The sequence below is a fragment of the Ranitomeya imitator genome, chromosome 8, assembly GCF_032444005.1.
Source record: "Ranitomeya imitator isolate aRanImi1 chromosome 8, aRanImi1.pri, whole genome shotgun sequence".
Classification (NCBI taxonomy): Eukaryota; Metazoa; Chordata; class Amphibia; order Anura; family Dendrobatidae; genus Ranitomeya; species Ranitomeya imitator.
This window is the reverse complement of record NC_091289.1, coordinates 152393411-152414234: the sequence shown is the minus strand read 5'-3', so window position 1 is coordinate 152414234 and position 20824 is coordinate 152393411. Positions and strand designations below refer to the sequence as shown.

At 42.4% G+C, this 20824-nt stretch overlaps 1 protein-coding gene across 1 annotated transcript in view; it reads right to left on the bottom strand.

Moving 5' to 3' along the window:
* The window catches only part of BRDT (bromodomain testis associated), a 137421-nt gene that overhangs the window by 96259 nt on the left and 20338 nt on the right, over window positions 1–20824 (bottom strand). The window contains exons 2-3 of the mRNA XM_069737625.1: window positions 638–775; window positions 330–474 (exon numbers count right to left, since the gene is read on the bottom strand). Coding sequence (XP_069593726.1) covers window positions 330–474; window positions 638–775 — 283 coding nt within the window. The remainder of the gene's footprint in view (window positions 1–329; window positions 475–637; window positions 776–20824) is intronic.

Sequence of the window (20824 nt, the reverse complement as noted above, 5' to 3'; positions counted from 1 at the left end):
AGGTTACAGTCTACTGCTGCAGTCCATCAGCGTTGGCCAGTCTCCTAAGTAAGATATGCAATGCTGGCTGCATCTCTAGATCTGGCCAGCTTCAGTCCTCCTGCATTCCTCCAATGCTGCAGGGGCTTTCAGAGTCAGAGAGCCAATGTAAAACCATGATGATGGTTCGACATGTTAGTCAGGAGAACACCGCATGCCCCCCAGCAATAAGAAAGCCAGGTAGGTTTGCAAACAGAGCATTCAAAATGAGAAAACCCCTTAAAACTGCAGTTATTACACAAACTAAGAGGCCCTGGACCACAGATGAAGGCATCGCTTTGGGTAGATACCTCCTTCAGATGATGTTGGAATCTTCCTTTTAACACTTCTGTTTCCAACAACAGACAATTCAATTTCTTCATGGGGCATTTCAGCAATTTTCTGCATGAACACTTTTTCCAGCTCTTGAGCCATTAGGACGATATCATCCCCCGGCTGTAATACATTGTATGTATGAATAATTACTTCATAATATAAAAGCATTTAAAAAAAAAAAAAAAAAAAAACCTGAAATTTCATACGATTCAGCCTCATTGTGCCACACCAAGAACCAGCGTCCACAGGAACCGAATGGCCAGGACATATACGATGGCTTTACCTTATTATAAATAAAGCAATTTGTGAACATGGTATTGAAATCCTGTATGCAGTCCAGAGCCTTCGGGTAATAATTATACTCCAGTCTTTTCCGTATTGTACTCAAATCCATTGGATTCTTTATAATTTGATAATAATCCTGCAAATAAAAAACAATGTAATGATCAGTCCTGGAAGCGCATGCTGGACAATCAAATATTGTGGATGAGATTAGATTATAGCTTTTCCAAAAATTGTGGCAAGTGTTTTTTCACAATTTGTGCAAATAGCTAGAAAATTGCATGATTTAATAGGAAATGATAAAAAAAATAAATAAATAAAAAAAAAAAAGATTTTCACCAAAAATATTAGATGCTAAATAGCATAAGCAGTGTCCCCTTTGACCGCTTGGCCTCCAACTTCCCGAATGTCCGGAGATATTTCTATCAATATTTGCAGATACGTCATCTACTTCATAATTCCCCAAACTCGCCTTTCTTCAACTCCCATTTAAATAACAGGGTTAATGGTTATTTCTTGTTGCCTGACTCTGGCCTGAAGGGAATTTCAATATTATATAAAGCCTTAAACGACCCAGCAGAAGATGTTAAACTGCCATATATGATCAAGTGGGAACAGGATCTGGACTTACTATCGGACCCGATAGATTGGGAGGAGGGACTGGGTGAAGTATTACGGGTATCTGCCTGCGTCAATCATCTCGAACAATTGAAAAAAGTACACCTTAGATGGTACCAATATCCGGTTCAGGTGGCTCACTATGACCCTGCCGGGTCGGACAAATGCTGGAGGGGTGCGGTCACAGGGGAACTCTGGAACACACCTGGTGGTCGTGTCCAATTCTTCAGCCCTGGTGGAGAGATATGGACCTTTTAATTGCACAGGTCTTGGGGATCCAGCTGACTGTCACCTAGGCAGGCCATTCTTCACATCGGCCTGGAGGACATTCCACACATACTTCGAGGTACACTATCACATATTCTAATAGCTGCCAGGTTATTAGTCGCCTCAAGATGGAAAGACACGAATCCTCCCAATATTAGTGAATTAATTAATAAACTTAATGTCCACTGCCGATATGAACTCACTTTGGCTCACTCCATGACTGCCAAAACCAAAAGACAAAATATTTGGCACCCTTGGTTACATAGTGGTCATTCCTCTATTGACCCGCACCACCTTGTTTGATCGTTTACTTGAGTGGGAATAAGTAAGCATAATTGACATGTCTGTTTTTGTATTTGTAATATTCTTATTCTGCCATAGTTTGCCAGGACCCCTTGTCTCTAACTGAATTGCTAGATAATGTCTTGTGAATGCCTATACTCCTTTCCCCCCCCCCCCCCCCCTATTCCCCCTACTGTACCTATCCCTCCCCCCGCCTCTCCCCCCTACTTCTTCCTTTCTGATTGGTTTGGTTTGTCTCCTTACTTATTTCTGGTCATTTTTAGTTGACCTCTGTCATTGTTATTACTGTTTGACTGCACTGTATTGTTTTGGAAATCTTCAATAAACACTAATTGATTAAAAAAAAAAAAATTGCATAAGCAGGAAAATTTTCAACCCCGGCCTGCAGAACACATGACAAACAAGAGGAGATGAGGAATTGTATCACTAAGCTGCAGGCACGATGTAGTAGGAAAAGAGATACTGGTTCTACAGTATGGGGAGACGGAACAGGGAAATTTGCTCTTACAGAAGACCTGTCCTCGCTCTGTAGGCCACCTTGTAGGTATCTCTACTACTAAATGGATAGGAGACAGCACTTTGAAGACATATCAACAGGTCAAAAATGGACAGTTTCTGCTATTTTACTCCCCCGAGTATTCCATTGAGAGAGAGAGAGATCACTTAATTTTTTTTTTAATTTCTAGAGGAATATAGTGCTAGTGAAAAAATACATCAGATAGGGATTATATACATTAGATAGGACTGCTCTATTATGGGTATACCTTGGCGATTGGTGGAGCAGCTTAACATACTTTTTTTTTTTTGCAAAAAAACGTATTAACTAAATACCCTGTATTTTTTCATCTTTTCACTAGCACTTGCTTATTTACTGTGGCTTTTTTTTACAACAGAGTATTTTATGACCTCTCTGTGCGCTTGTGTGTTTTCAAGTTCTTTGGTGGTGTAAACAGGTTTCTACAGACTTGTTCACTGTGCAAGTAGCCCATGTCTTTTTGGTTTTATAATTATTCTCTTGTTTCTACAAGACTGGGGAGTCCACCACTCCTCTGTGGGTCATTTGCATTGTAGCTGTTCCATCCTGCAAGTTCCACATGGATATTTTGTCTCTGAACCCTGTTCATACAGGTACTATACAGATGATCAGGTTTTTAAATACATCAGATAGAGATTATATACATTAGATAGGACTGCTCTTTTATGGGTATACCTTGGCGATTGGTGGAGCAGCTTAACATACCTTTTTTTTTGCAAAAAAACGTATTAACTAAATACCCTGTATTTTTGTATTTTTTCATCTTTTCACTAGCACTTGCTTATTTACTGTGACTTTTTTACAACAGAGTATTTTATGACCTCTCTGTGCGCTTGTGTGTTTTCTAGTTATTTGGTGGTGTGAACAGGTTTCTACAGACTTGTTCACTATGCAAGTAGCCCATGTCTTTTTGGTTTTATACATATTAATAAGGTACATAAAGAGTTAAATAAAGACACACAAAATCTGTATTAGGTCGGGGTCACACTTGCGAGAAACTCGCACGAGTCTCGCATCACAGTACCCGGCACTACCGCTGGCACTTGGGACCGGAGCGATCAGATGCAAGTGTGACCCCGGCCTTAAAAAGCAGTATCTAATTTAAAAAAAAACGTTGTGGGCTCACGCACAATTTTCTGCGCCAGAGAGGGAAATCTTGCGACTGGTGGCTGAAGTTTATAGCCTGGGAAGGGCTTAATACCCATGGAACTTCCCAGGCTATGAATATCAGCCATGTACATTTAGCCTTTACTGGCCATTAAAATAATGGGACCCCCCACCCAAAAAATAAAAATAAAAAAACAGCGGAGTCCACCTATAATTAATAACCAGAAAAGGCTATGCAGACAGCTGAGGGCTGATATTTATAGCCTAGGAAGGGGCCATGGATAATGGCAGCCCCCGGCTACAAACACCAGCTCACAGCCACCCCAGAAATGGCCCCAATTCCGGCACAGCCCACGATCTCCTGCAAAAAATAAACAAATACTCCTTGATCCGACGCAGTCCATTTAATAACGACTGTCCCACGACGATCTCCCCTATAGAGCAGTCACATCAGGAGATGTGACCGCTTTACAGGGCCTCCAGTGACACACTGACAGGAGACAATGGCTCCTGCAGTGTTATCACTGAGGGTTCAAAGAGTTCAGGCTTTCACTTTACGGCACTGCTGCGTGAGAGTTTTCCCACGCAGCGGTGCTGCAAGTGACAGTATGGACTGTACTGAACTCCTGGCGGCAGAGGGAAACAGTGCAGAGGATTACCTGCCATCAGTGTATCACCGGAGCCCCTGGAGAGCGGTCACATCTGCCGATGTGACAGCTCTCCACGGTAGATTGTTGTGGGACACTCATTATTAAATGGACTACATCGATAAAGGAAGCATACTGTTGGTTTATTATTTTTTTTTATTTTTTATTTCACAGGTGATTGAGGGCTTCGGGAACTAGGTGTATGGTGAGTATATACTGTATGTTGTATGTACTGTATGTTTATATATGTGTATGTGGGTTTGTTTTTTTTGTTTTTTTTTACACTTGAACACAGTAGCCGCATGATGGGATTAAAACTGTCCCATCATCCGGCTAGCTGTCACTGTAGCAGGCATAGCTGGATGGGACTAGTAGTCCCATTGGACGATGCCTCCCTACACACAGACACACAGCCCCGCAAACACAGACATGCACATCTTCTCCGCACACACAGTCTCCACCCACACACTCTTACTCCTCCCGATCTGCAGCGTTTCTCACAGGCAACTCCACAGATCTTTTTTTAAACCTGCGGTTTTGCTGCGGATTTTCCTGACACAAGGTAGTCAACGGGTGCAGAAACGCTGCAGATCCGCAAAAAGAATTGACATGCTGCAAATCCGCACGTTTTTTCAACAGCATGTGAGCAACAATTCTCAATTCCCCACTGACTAATGTTACACCCCAGGGTCCTGGTTGTTACAGTGGCATTGCTTTCCTCATGGGGAGAGTGATGTCACGCTTGGAAGCGAAGGAAGATCTCTTTCATCAGGTAAACACAAGCATACAACATGTTCACACTTCAGGCCAAGAGGGAGCCCTGATCTAGATTGTGTGTGTGTGTGTGTGTGTGTGTGTGTGTGTGTATATATGTATATATATATATAATTTATGGTCTGGAGGGAAAGATTGTGAGAGGACAGTGAAATAGAAAGATGTGCTAAGAAGGAGCTCCCTGTCAGAGGGGGCTAGAGAGAGATTGGCAGAGGGGAGCTTGTTGAGGAACATCAGATTAGGCGGAGTTGGTACGAGAGGAATGCAGCTGAGCAGGCGTGGGAGTCTGCAGCTCCTAGCAGACAGAGAGGAGAGATAAAGGACTGAGGGGCCGTGCAGCCATGAGGGTGGTACAGCTCCTGGACAGAGATAACACAGAAAGAAGAACAGCTTGTAGTGAGCGTGAACGAGAGCAAAGCACGGGAGAGAAGAACTGGGGAGAATAGCTGCGACTGAGCTACCTCCTTAAAGATTATTACCTCCTTGCAGAGCGCATGAAACCGGTAGCCGGAAGACCGAGGTTGTGAAGTATTCTACATCTCACAGCAGCAATCGGCGGGACAGCTGATTGCAAATCACCTGTCCACCACACACTTGAAGACACAGTAACACAGAGCCCGGGTCGTGATAGAGATCCTGTGAAAAGGCACGAGTTACCTGTCATACAGGTGTTGTCCTACCAAAAGGGGGACAGAGAGAACACGTGAGAACTTTGTGTGAGGCCTAAGGCAGCAAGGGACTACACCACAATGCTAGAAGGAAGGCTTCTGACTCCACCTGGTAAGACTTTCCCTTTTACTTGGGCGCCCAGGGCCACAGACCAGGTCGCAGCCACCGTGACATCCCCTTAATTTCCGGACCCGATACCGAGTAACCCATAAAGGTATACATTACTATAATAAGTGTATGAATGCATTTACTGGCACATAATAGCAAGATTAATTAATAAAAATGAGATATACGGTATGTTAGGGTAGTGGATAACTTCTTTAATGTGCACAAAGTGGCTCAGTGCTTAAGGGGGCAAAAAAAAATAAACAAATTACCGTAAGTCTGCTCTTCATTGGTGACCAGGACTAAAACAGGCCTGTCCTCAAGATAGTTGGTGGTCCCAGCAAATGGCCCCTTATCAATCACTGTTATATAGCATGTTCTATCAACAAGTTATAAAAACGCTCTGGTTAGACATTCCATGAATGATCATGAGAACATCTGATTTACAAAAAAAAAAAAGCCCAAAACAAACAAACAAAAAGAAAACACACCTACTCCATAACCAATAGCCAGGTCAAGCTACATCACATTTAAAGTCATCTGTTGCGCCACACAGCATTTACTGAGCAGTGTCCGAGTACAGAGGTACAGTACCTAACGTCTTTTTTTCTCTGCACTGTATTTTCCACTGATTAAGTCTGTCATGCAGAGAACATATGAAAAACAGATGTGAATGAGCCTTACAGCTCTTCAATGAAAGCCAGCAAAGTGAATTACGTTATTCAATTTTCTGCAGTCAGGTAGCAATAAAATAAACTGTGATTGAAAGAGTCTGGTATATGAATGACTCCGGTATATGAATGATTCCGTACATAGCGTTATGTTGATTAGTTGAGTTTGGAAAAGCAAATGTTCTAAGGGAAATGTAGTCTTGAGACATGTCAAGTATGCCCTATCCTCTACCGCGGTTTGCTCACAACTGGAGCAGCTGGGGAATGCTGTCTGCACTATTTATTCCAGGCCCGCAGCTTTTATACACAGATGCAAAGCCAGGGTGCACAAACAAAGGTTTATGAATTTACCCCCACTGATCAAAGCTTCCGTATTTATTACAAGTCAAAACAAAAAAAGTCTCACAAAAAGGTAGTCATGTTGTAATGTGGAGCTATATATATATATATATATATATATATATATATATATATATATATATATATATATATATATATATATATATATATATATATATATATATATATATATATATATATATATATATATATAATTGCCTAGAATACTACTTCCTGCAATTTGTGCCAACTTCCGTAGCTTTGTCCGGAGCTAATGTCCGGAGCTAATGTGCGGAGATAATGTGCGGAGATAATGTGCGGAGATAATGTCCGGAGATAATGTCCGGAGATAAGTGACGTCAACAGTGTCCAGTGTCTGATTGGTTGCCGCCTGCTGCGAGCGACCAATCAGAAACGTGCAGTACTGTGACACACTCCGCCCGCCATTTTGGTGTGATTTTTGAATTTTTACCTCACAGCAAGTTTCTACTGCGTGGAGGCGGGCCCAGTGACGTTGCTCTTCAAGCTCCTGCCGAATTTCGTCAAAAAAATGATAATACCATTTACCAAAACTATATATATTTAGTTGTGAAGTGGTTCAGTGACATTTTCACACCAATTTTGAACTTTTGTTTGGTGTTTTCTCCATATACTGCCTATTATTATTGTTCTTTCTTACTATTATTTATTAATTGTATTATTCTTACATTTGAATAAATAAAGTATATATGGATTCTAGACTCCCGATTCTTTAGAATCGGGCTGCCATTATTATATATATATATATATATATATATATATATATATATATATATATATATATATATATATATATATATATATATATATATATATATATATATATATATATATATATACACAGTGGGGCAAAAAAGTATTTAGTCAGTCAGCAATAGTGCAAGTTCCACCACTTAAAAAGATGAGAGGCGTCTGTAATTTACATCATAGGTAGACCTCAACTATGGGAGACAAACTGAGAAAAAAAAATCCAGAAAATCACATTGTCTGTTTTTTTATCATTTTATTTGCATATTATGGTGGAAAATAAGTATTTGGTCAGAAACAAAATTTCATCTCAATACTTTGTAATATATTCTTTGTTGGCAATGACAGAGGTCAAACGTTTTCTGTAAGTCTTCACAAGGTTGCCACACACTGTTGTTGGTATGTTGGCCCATTCCTCCATGCAGATCTCCTCTAGAGCAGTGATGTTTTTGGCTTTTCGCTTGGCAACACGGACTTTCAACTCCCTCCAAAGGTTTTCTATAGGGTTGAGATCTGGAGACTGGCTAGGCCACTCCAGGACCTTGAAATGCTTCTTACGAAGCCACTCCTTCGTTGCCCTGGCGGTGTGCTTTGGATCATTGTCATGTTGAAAGACCCAGCCACGTTTCATCTTCAATGCCCTTGCTGATGGAAGGAGGTTTGCACTCAAAATCTCACGATACATGGCCCCATTCATTCTTTCATGTACCCGGATCAGTCGTCCTGGCCCCTTTGCAGAGAAACAGCCCCAAAGCATGATGTTTCCACCACCATGCTTTACAGTAGGTATGGTGTTTGATGGATGCAACTCAGTATTCTTTTTCCTCCAAACATGACAAGTTGTGTTTCTACCAAACAGTTCCAGTTTGGTTTCATCAGACCATAGGACATTCTCCCAAAACTCCTCTGGATCATCCAAATGCTCTCTAGCAAACTTCAGACGGGCCCGGACATGTACTGGCTTAAGCAGTGGGACACGTCTGGCACTGCAGGATCTGAGTCCATGGTGGCGTAGTGTGTTACTTATGGTAGGCCTTGTTACATTGGTCCCAGCTCTCTGCAGTTCATTCACTAGGTCCCCCCGCGTGGTTCTGGGATTTTTGCTCACCGTTCTTGTGATCATTCTGACCCCACGGGGTGGGATTTTGCGTGGAGCCCCAGATCGAGGGAGATTATCAGTGGTCTTGTATGTCTTCCATTTTTTAATTATTGCTCCCACTGTTGATTTCTTCACTCCAAGCTGGTTGGCTATTGCAGATTTAGTCTTCCCAGCCTGGTGCAGGGCTACAATTTTGTTTCTGGTGTCCTTTGACAGCTCTTTGGTCTTCACCATAGTGGAGTTTGCAGTCAGACTGTTTGAGGGTGTGCACAGGTGTCTTTTTATACTGATAACAAGTTTAAACAGGTGCCATTACTACAGGTAATGAGTGGAGGAAAGAGGAGACTCTTAAAGAAGAAGTTACAGGTCTGTGAGAGCCAGAAATCTTGATTGTTTGTTTCTGACCAAATACTTATTTTCCACCATAATATGCAAATAAAATGTTAAAAGAACAGACAATGTGATTTTCTGGATTTTTTTTTCTCAGTTTGTCTCCCATAGTTGAGGTCTACCTATGATGTAAATTACAGACGCCTCTCATCTTTTTAAGTGGTGGAACTTGCACTATTGCTGACTGACTAAATACTTTTTTGCCCCACTGTATATATATACACACACACTATATAAAGCTGAATGTGTGTGTGTGTGTGTGTGTGTGTGTGTGTGTGTGTGTGTGTGTGTGTGTGTGTGTGTGTGTGTGTGTGTGTGTGTATGTCCGGGATTGGCATCTGCACCGTCGCAGCTACAGCCACAAAATTTTGCACAGTCACACGTCTGGACCCCGAGAGCGTCATAGGCTACGTTGTGAGGTGAAATATTAACCCCGCGCTTTCCAATTCACCAAACAATTTTGCCCCTATCTACGAAATGGGGAAAAAGTGAAAGGAAAAGTGTTGGAGGCGTCGCAGCTACAGCCACAAAATTTTGCACAGTCACATGTCTGGACCCCGAGAGCGTCATAGGCTATATTGTGAGGCGAAATTTCAACCCTGCGCGTTCCAATTCACCAAACAATTTTGCCCCTATCTACATAATGGGGAAAAAAGTGAAAGGAAAAGTGTTGGAAGCGTCGCAGCTACAGCCACAAAATTTTGCACAGTTACACGTCTGGACCCCGAGAGCGTCATAGGCTATGTTGTGAGGTGAAATATTAACCCCGCGCTTTCCAATTCACCAAACAATTTTGCCCCTATCTACATAATGGGGAAAAAGTGAAAGGAAAAGTGTTGGAAGCGTCGCAGCTACAGCAACAAAATTTTGCACAGTCACACGTCTGGACCCCAAGAGCGTCATAGGCTATGTTGTGAGGTGAAATTTTAACCCCGCGCTTTCCAATTCACCAAACAATTTTGCCCCTATCTACATAATGGGAAAAAATGAAAGGAAAAGTGTAGGAGGCAAATTGACAGCTGCCAGATGTGAACAAGGGGGACTTAAAGAATGAGAGCGATGGCGCCAAAGAGTATATACCGTACAGTTGCTAAGGTGGGGCCTCGACATGGGATACTCACCACACACGGGGATATGAACACACACAAAATGCGCCACACACTACCACGTGCTTGAACACATATTACCCTCAGCACACATTTCACCACAAATACACCAACCTCGCCACATAAAAGTCGAAACACAAAAGTCGCCACTCAAAACTCGCCACGCGCAGAACTCGCCACATGCAAAAACTAGGCTCTTGCAAAACTCGCCACAAGTGCAAAATTCTCCTCATGAAAAACTCGCCACACGCAAAACTTGGACACGCGGAAAAATTGCCACATGCACAAAAGTTGCAACACATGCAAAAGTTGCCTCACACAAAACTTGCACATACTCAAAAGGCACCACACATAATACTGCGCAAAACTTGCTGCACACAACTTGCTACACTAACCTGTCACATGTAACTCGACACACAAAAAGTTGCTACACAAAACTCATCTCACACAAAACTCATCTCACAAAAGTCGCTACATGCATGTCGCCACACGCAACTCAACACACACAACTTGACAAACGAAACTCGCCCTAAAACACACACAAGTCTGGTATTATCCTTCAAAAATAAAAATCTGATTAATAAGAAGACAAACTACAACAATTGCACCATATAGGAAATACGGCAGCTGTCAGTCACATGACCTGTCTATTATGTGTATGTGTGAGCTAATATATACTGCCAGGGGGAGGGCTTCCTGTTGGCTGGGGATTTATCAGGCTGCCAATTTAGCTTACAAATACTGAGGTAAAAATACTGAGCAAATAACGTGTGAACGAGGTCTAATACAGGAGGAGATGACACACAGGTATATACTATATACAGGGGAGATGACACACAGATATATACTATATACAGGAGAGATGACACACAGGTATATACTATATAGAGGAGGAGATGACATATAGGTACATATATATACAGGAGGAGATGACATACAGGTATATACTATATACAGGAGGAGATGACATACAGGTATATGCTATATATAGAAGATGACATGCAGGTATATACTATATGCAGGAGGAGATGACACTCAGATATATACTATATACAGGGGAGATGACACACAGGTATATACTATATACAGGAGGAGATGACATACAGGTATATACTATATACAGTGGGGCAAAAAAGTATTTAGTCAGTCAGCAATAGTGCAAGTTCCACCACTTAAAAAGATGAGAGGCGTCTGTAATTTACATCATAGGTAGACCTCAACTATGGGAGACAAACTGAGAAAAAAAAATCCAGAAAATCACATTGTCTGTTTTTTTAACATTTTATTTGCATATTATGGTGGAAAATAAGTATTTGGTCAGAAACAAACAATCAAGATTTCTGGCTCTCACAGACCTGTAACTTCTTCTTTAAGAGTCTCCTCTTTCCTCCACTCATTACCTGTAGTAATGGCACCTGTTTAAACTTGTTATCAGTATAAAAAGACACCTGTGCACACCCTCAAACAGTCTGACTCCAAACTCCACTATGGTGAAGACCAAAGAGCTGTCACAGGACACCAGAAACAAAATTGTAGCCCTGCACCAGGCTGGGAAGACTGAATCTGCAATAGCCAACCAGCTTGGAGTGAAGAAATCAACAGTGGGAGCAATAATTAGAAAATGGAAGACATACAAGACCACTGATAATCTCCCTCGATCTGGGGCTCCACGCAAAATCCCACCCCGTGGGGTCAGAATGATCACAAGAACGGTGAGCAAAAATCCCAGAACCACGCGGGGGGACCTAGTGAATGAACTGCAGAGAGCTGGGACCAATGTAACAAGGCCTACCATAAGTAACACACTACGCCACCATGGACTCAGATCCTGCAGTGCCAGACGTGTCCCACTGCTTAAGCCAGTACATGTCCGGGCCCGTCTGAAGTTTGCTAGAGAGCATTTGGATGATCCAGAGGAGTTTTGGGAGAATGTCCTATGGTCTGATGAAACCAAACTGGAACTGTTTGGTAGAAACACAACTTGTCGTGTTTGGAGGAAAAAAAATACTGAGTTGCATCCATCAAACACCATACCTACTGTAAAGCATGGTGGTGGAAACATCAGGCTTTGGGGCTGTTTCTCTGCAAAGGGGCCAGGACGACTGATCCGGGTACATGAAAGAATGAATGGGGCCATGTATCGTGAGATTTTGAGTGCAATCCTCCTTCCATCAGCAAGTGCATTGACGATGAAACGTGGCTGGGTCTTTCAACATGACAATGATCCAAAGCACACCGCCAGGGCAACGAAGGAGTGGCTTCGTAAGAAGCATTTCAAGGTCCTGGAGTGGCCTAGCCAGTCTCCAGATCTCAACCCTATAGAAAACCTTTGGAGGGAGTTGAAAGTCCGTGTTGCCAAGCGAAAAGCCAAAAACATCACTGCTCTAGAGGAGATCTGCATGGAGGAATGGGCCAACATACCAACAACAGTGTGTGGCAACCTTGTGAAGACTTACAGAAAACGTTTGACCTCTGTCATTGCCAACAAAGGATATATTACAAAGTATTGAGATGAAATTTTGTTTCTGACCAAATACTTATTTTCCACCATAATATGCAAATAAAATGTTAAAAAAACAGACACTGTGATTTTCTGGATTTTTTTTTCTCAGTTTGTCTCCCATAGTTGAGGTCTACCTATGATGTAAATTACAGACGCCTCTCATCTTTTTAAGTGGTGGAACTTGCACTATTGCTGACTGACTAAATACTTTTTTGCCCCACTGTATAGAAGGAGATGACATTCCGGTATATACTATATATAGGGGAGATGACACACAGCAGGTATATACTATATACAGGGGAGATGACATACAGGTATATACTATATACAGGCGATGACATACAGATGTATACTATATATAAGGGAGATGACAAACATGTATATACTGAGGTGATGAGGTGAAAATGAGAGGTGTGAGGTGAAAATTAAAAGTTGTGAGTGCAAAATGAGAGGAGTGAGGAAAAATAGTGGAGTGATCAGAAAATGACAGATGTGAGGTTGAAATGACAAGTGTTAGGGGGGAATGAGAGGAGTGAGGGAGAAAATGAGAGGTGTGAGGGAGAAAATGAGAGATGTGAGGGGGAAAATGAAAGATGTGATTGGGAAAATGAGAGGCGTGATGGGAAAATAAGAGAAGTGAGGTGCTATAACTAACCACAGATATTTACTATGCCCAGGCAACGCCGGGCTCTTCAGCTAGTGTATATATATATATATATATATATATATATATATATATATATATATATATATATATATATATATATATATATATATATATATACATATACAGGTCCTTCTCAAAAAATTAGCATATAGTGTTAAATTTCATTATTTACCATAATGTAATGATTACAATTAAACTTTCATATATTATAGATTCATTATCCACCAACTGAAATTTGTCAGGTCTTTTATTGTTTTAATACTGATGATTTTGGCATACAACTCCTGATAACCCAAAAAACCTGTCTCAATAAATTAGCATATCAAGAAAAGGTTCTCTAAACGACCTATTACCATAATCTTCTGAATCAACTAATTAACTCTAAACACATGCAAAAGATACCTGAGGCTTTTATAAACTCCCTGCCTGGTTCATTACTCAAAACCCCCATCATGGGTAAGACTAGCGACCTGACAGATGTCAAGAAGGCCATCATTGACACCCTCAAGCAAGAGGGTAAGACCCAGAAAGAAATTTCTCAACAAATAGGCTGTTCCCAGAGTGCTGTATCAAGGCACCTCAATGGTAAGTCTATTGGAAGGAAACAATGTGGCAGAAAACGCTGTACAACGAGAAGAGGAGACCGGACCCTGAGGAAGATTGTGGAGAAGGACCGATTCCAGACCTTGGGGAACCTGAGGAAGCAGTGGACTGAGTCTGGTGTGGAAACATCCAGAGCCACCGTGCACAGGCGTGCGCAGGAAATGGGCTAGAGGTGCCGCATTCCCCAGGTAAAGCCACTTTTGAACCATAAACAGCGGCAGAGGCGCCTGACCTGGGCTACAGAGAAGCTGCACTGGACTGTTGCTAAGTGGTCCCAAGTACTTTTTTCTGATGAAAGCAAATTTTGCATGTCATTCGGAAATCAAGGTGCCAGAGTCTGGAGGAAGACTGGGGAGAAGGAAATGCCAAAATGCCTGAAGTCCAGTGTCAAGTACCCACAGTTAGTGATGGTGTGGGGTGCCATGTCAGCTGCTGGTGTTGGTCCACTGTGTTTCATCAAGGGCAGGGTCAATGCAGCTAGCTATCAGGAGATTTTGGAGCACTTCATGCTTCCATCGGCTGAAATGCTTTATGGAGATGAAGATTTCATTTTTCAGCACGACCTGGCACCTGCTCACAGTGCCAAAACCACTGGTAAATGGTTTACTGACCATGGTATTACTGTGCTCAATTGGCCTGCCAACTCTCCTGACCTGAACCCCATAGAGAATCTGTGGGATATTGTGAAGAGAAAGTTGAGAGACGCAAGACCCAACACTCTGGATGAGCTTAAAGGCCGCTATTGAAGCATCCTGGGCCTCCATAACATCTCAGCAGTGTCACAGGCTGATTGCCTCCATGCCACGCCGCATTGAAGCAGTCATTTCTGCCAAAGGATTCCCGACCAAGTATTGAGTGCATAACTGAACATTATTATTTGATGTTTATTTTGTTTGTTATTAAAAAACACTTTTATTTGATTGGATGGGTGAAATATGCTAATTTATTGAGACAGGTTTTTTGGGTTATCAGGAGTTGTATGCCAAAATCATCAGTATTAAAACAATAAAAGACCTGACAAATTTCAGTTGGTGGATAATGAATCTATAATATATGAAAGATTAATTGTAATCATTACATTATGGTAAATAATGAAATTTAACACTATATGCTAATTTTTTGAGAAGGACCTGTATATATATATATATTTTTTTTTTTTTTTTAAGAGGGACAATCATATCTGGACAAGTCCTTTTCTTCGACATCTATAGTGGAAGTTAGGTCTTATTTTTTTTTTTTTTTTTTTTAAAGGGCACCGCCATGGAGAATGCCATATAGGAAATGTCAGGTGACATCTGAGCTCTAATAAAGGAGTCCAGTCACGCTTCACAAGACCATCACGCATTGATGTACATGCTAAATAACATCCAGACTTATTCAGTGTTCCAAGCTTGTTTTCCTATTACGGTTACATTTCCAAGAAGAGCTTTTGGCGAGTTTTTGATACTGCAGATTTTCTGCACCCATTAGGTAAATTAGGAAACTTGCATTCTTTTTCTGCACGTTTCAGTACGGTACATTTTTTATTTTTTAACTTGTGTTTTTATCGCACTGTTAACCATTTAGATGCCACAGTCACTATTGACAGCAGCATCTAAGGGGTTTAAAAGCCATGGTTGGTGCCAAAACCAATCAAGGTTGATAAAGCAAGGTGTCAGCTATAGTGTACTGTGCGTTGACACCTTCTGCAGTTTCACCAGTCGGGGGATGCTATTGTCTGATATGTGAGGTCAGTAAAAAGATGTATTGGTGGTCACTACAGGGTTAATATTGGGAGCACTGTGGCACAGCCATGTTTTAAACAAAGCTGCATTCTTTTTGATAGCTCCTGGTATTTGGCTTTGACAAAACTTTATAGATCAACTCATGTGCAGATTACATGTACTTTTTGTGCATTTTTTTTCAGCGGAAACACACTACAACATATGCATTTTTTAGTTGTGGATTTTGCACATTAATAGAATTCTATAAGAAAAATTTGCACATAAAACTCTGTGTACCCACAAGAGAAATTGTCATGGATGTACAGATTTTCCCACAGAGTCGCATTAGATGCACATGCGTTGTAAGTGCATTTCTATGGCGGCCACGCGTCAAAAGTGCATGTAATTTGCACATGACTATCAATATATAGGAGTGGTGGACCGTACGGTCACACTACTGCCCTTGAAGTAAACAATTACGTTAGGTAAAAGAGGTCATGCGTTATAGGCAAGTTTCACACTAGCATTTGGCAGGGCTGCGGACGGCAGCCTCCTTCCTATGTTAAGCCCTGCCCACTGCCACGCCTCTTCCTTCAGCTCCACCTACGTCAGCATGCGTCCTGTGCACCCCATCTTTAACATTGGGTATGCAGACCATGCGGATGTACAGGTCCTTCTCAAAAAATTAGCATATAGTGTTAAATTTCATTATTTACCATAATGTAATGATGATTACAATTAAACTTTCATATATTATAGATTCATTATCCACCAACTGAAATTTGTCAGGTCTTTTATTGTTTTAATACTGATGATTTTGGCATACAACTCCTGATAACCCAAAAAACCTGTCTCAATAAATTAGCATATTTCACCCATCCAATCAAATAAAAGTGTTTTTTAATAACAAACAAAAAAAAACAACAAATAATAATGTTCAGTTATGCACTCAATACTTGGTCGGGAATCCTTTGGCAGAAATGACTGCTTCAATGCGGCGTGGCATGGAGGCAATCAGCCTGTGACACTGCTGAGATGTTATGGAGGCCCAGGATGCTTCAATAGCGGCCTTAAGCTCATCCAGAGTGTTGGGTCTTGCGTCTCTCAACTTTCTCTTCACAATATCCCACAGATTCTCTATGGGGTTCAGGTCAGGAGAGTTGGCAGGCCAATTGAGCACAGTAATACCATGGTCAGTAAACCATTTACCAGTGGTTTTGGCACTGTGAGCAGGTGCCAGGTCGTGCTGAAAAATGAAATCTTCATCTCCATCTCCATAAAGCATTTCAGCCGATGGAAGCATGAAGTGCTCCAAAATCTCCTGATAGCTAGCTGCATTGACCCTGCCCTTGATGAAACACAGTGGACCAACACCAGCAGCTGACATGGCACCCCACACCATCACTGACTGTGGGTACTTGACACTGGACTTCAGGCATTTTGGCATTTCCTTCTCCCCAGTCTTCCTCCAGACTCTGGCACCTTGATTTCCGAATGACATGCAAAATTTGCTTTCATCAGAAAAAAGTACTTGGGACCACTTAGCAACAGTCCAGTGCTGCTTCTCTGTAGCTCAAAAGTGGCTTTACCTGGGGAATGCGGCACCTGTAGCCCATTTCCTGCACACGCCTGTGCACGGTGGCTCTGGATGTTTCCACACCAGACTCAGTCCACTGCTTCCTCAGGTTCCCCAAGGTCTGGAATCGGTCCTTCTCCACAATCTTCCTCAGGGTCCGGTCTCCTCTTCTCGTTGTACAGCGTTTTCTGCCACATTGTTTCCTTCCAACAGACTTACCATTGAGGTGCCTTGATACAGCACTCTGGGAACAGCCTATTTGTTGAGAAATTTCTTTCTGGGTCTTACCCTCATGCTTGAGGGTGTCAATGATGGCCTTCTTGACATCTGTCAGGTCGCTAGTCTTACCCATGATGGGGGTTTTGAGTAATGAACCAGGCAGGGAGTTTATAAAAGCCTCAGGTATCTTTTGCATGTGTTTAGAGTTAATTAGTTGATTCAGAAGATTAGGGTAATAGGTCGTTTAGAGAACCTTTTCTTGATATGCTAATTTATTGAGACAGGTTTTTTGGGTTATCAGGAGTTGTATGCCAAAATCATCAGTATTAAAACAATAAAAGACCTGACAAATTTCAGTTGGTGGATAATGAATCTATAATATATGAAAGTTTAATTGTAATCATTACATTATGGTAAATAATGAAATTTAACACTATATGCTAATTTTTTGAGAAGGACCTGTATGTGGATGCCCCCGCATACGTTGCTTTGACACTGCGACCGCAACAAAATGTAACATGTTGCATTTGACGCAGGTCAGCGCAGCGTTAAAGTGACGCATGTGGGGGCATCTGCATACATCCAGAGGCGGAGCTGAAGAAAGAGGCGTGGCAGTGAGCGGGGCTTAACGGAGGAAGGAGGCTGCCGTCCGCAGCCCTGCCGAACGCTAGTGTGAAACTGTTGTGTCATGTGTGTCATGTGAACTGTGTATTACGGTTTTAGGTGTATACGTTGGTATGGCAATGCATAAAGTAATGTTTAATGTAAAGTATTGAGTAAGACATATAATGATACGGAAAGTATCCAGACCCCTATAAATTTTTCACTCTTTTTTGAATTTACCAAATGACTGCAATGAAACAAAGTTCATTTTTTCTCATTAATGTACACTCTCCACCCAATCTTGAATGAAAAAAAAAAAAAAAGTAGACATTTTAGCAAGTCTATAAAAAAGAAAAACTGAAATATCACGGTCATAAGTATTCAAACCCTTTACTCAGTATTGAGTAGAAGCACCTTTTGAGCTAGTACAGCCATGAGTCTTCTAGGGAATGATGCAACAAGTTTTTCACACCTGGATTTGGAGATCCTCTGCCATTCTTCCTTCTAGATCCTCTCCAGTTCCGTCAGGTTGGATGGTGAATGTTGGTGGACAGCCATTTTCAGGTCTCTCCAGAGATGCTCAATTGGGTTTAGGTCAGGGCTCTGGCTCGGCCAGTCAAGAATGGTCACAGAGTAGTTCTGAAGCCACTCCTTTGTTATTTTAGCTGTGTGCTTAGGGTCATTTTCTTGTTAGAAGGTGAACCTTCGGCCAAGTCTGAGGTCCAGAGCACTCTGCAAGAGGTTTTCAGCCAGGATATCTCTCTACTTGGCTGCATTCATGGTTCCTCCAATGGCAACCAGTTGTCCTGCCTCTGCAGCTGAAAAACACCCCCATAGCATGATGCTGCCACCACCATGTTTCACTGTTGGGGTTGTATTGGGCAGGTGATGAGCAGTGCCTGGGTTTCTCCACACATACCGCTTAGAATTATCACAAAAAAGGTCTATCTTCGTCTCATCAGACCAGAGAATCTTATTTCTCATAGTCTGGGAGTCCTTCATGTGTTTTTTAGCAAACTATGTGGGCTTTCATAGGTCTTGCACTGCGGAAATGCAAGAGAAGAGGATAGGGACGTGCATGAGCAGGACCAGTGGAGCAATAGACTATGGGTGAAGCTGTGTAGCCACTAACCTTAAGAGGTTATGCACCTCTGCATAACCTCGGTGTGCACGTGATGGATGGTAGTGCGTCCAAGGGATAGATGACTGACAGCTGCGAGTGGTGGCAAGGTAATCTGCTGTGATGGCCAGGATTATCTACCAATAAAGGTCTGCACCTTATAATCGCTCTTGTTGCTTCCACCATATTCTACTCAGCGCTTCTTACTAGACCGCATTTTTATTTCCTATGATTGCACTGAGGAGAGGCTTCCGTTGGGCCACTCTGCCATAAAGGCTGCAGTGATAGTTAACTTTGTGGAACTTTCTACCATTTCCCTACTGCATCTCTGAAACTCACCCACAGTGATCTTGAGGTTCTTCTTTACCTCTCTCACCAAGGCTCTTCTCCCACGATTGCTCAGCTTGGCTGGACGGCCAGGTCTAGGAAGACATCTGGTGGTCCCAAACTTTTTCCATTTAAGGATTATGGAGGCCACTGTGCTCTTATGAACCTTGAGTACTACAGAAATTCTGCTGTAACCTTGGCCAGATCTGTGCCTTGCCATAATTCTGTCTCTGAGCTCCTTGGCCAGTTCCTTTGACCTCATGATTCTCATTTGGTCTGACATGCACTGTGAGGTCTTATATAGACAGGTGTGTGCCTTTCCACATCAAGTCCTATTAGTTTAATTAAACACAGCTGGACTCCAATAAAGGAGTAGAACCATCTCAGGCCGGTTTCACACGTCAGTGGCTCCGGTACGTGAGGTGACGGTTTCCTCACGTACCGGAGCCACTGACACACGTAGACACATTAAAATCAATGCATCTTTTCAGATGTCATTGATTTTTGCGGACAGTGTCTCCGTGTGCCAAACACGGAGACATGTCAGTGTTCGTGGGAGCGCACGGATTACACGGACCCATTAAAGTGAATGGGTCCGTGTAAAACACGTATCGCACACGGACGTTGTCCGTGTGCAGTCCGTGTGCCGTGCAGGAGACAGCGCTACATTAAGCGCTGTTCCCCCCACTGGTGCTGAAGCCCCATTCATATCTTCCCTGCAGCAGCGTTTGCTGTAGAGAAGATATGAATATTAGTGTGTAAAATCAATATCCAGGTCCCAACCCCGCCTCCCACCGCCTGTGCGGCCCCCCCCATCCCCCGCTGTGATTAAAATACTTACCTAGCTTCCGGATCCCTCGCAGCGTCCTGTCCTGGCCGCACCTTGTACTGTATGAGCGGTCACGTGGGGCCGCCGATTACAATCATGAATATGCGGCTCCACCTCCCAAAGGGGTGGAGCCGCATATTCATTACTGTAAATGAGCGGCCCCACGTGACCGCTCATACAGGGACCTGGATATTGATTTTACACACTAATATTCATATCTTCTCTACAGCAAACGCTGCTGCAGGGAAGATATGAATGGGGCTTCAGCATGATGCCGGGGACAGCGCTAAACTTTAGCGCCGTCTCCGGCACGGTGCGTGTGGTACCCAGTGGGCACACAGGCGGCACACGTGTGCCACACTGATGTGTCACAAACGCACCTACACACGGACAATTCCGGTACCGATTTTTCCGGTACCGGAAATATCTGGACGTGTGAGACTGCCCTCAAGGAGGATCACAAAGAAATGGACAGCATGTGACAAATATGAGTGTCTGAGCAAAGGGTCTGAATACTTATGACCATGTGATAATTCTGTTTTTCGTTTTTAATAAATATGCAAAAATTTCTACATTTGTTTTTTAAGTCAAGATGGGGTGCAGAGTATACATTAACCCCTTT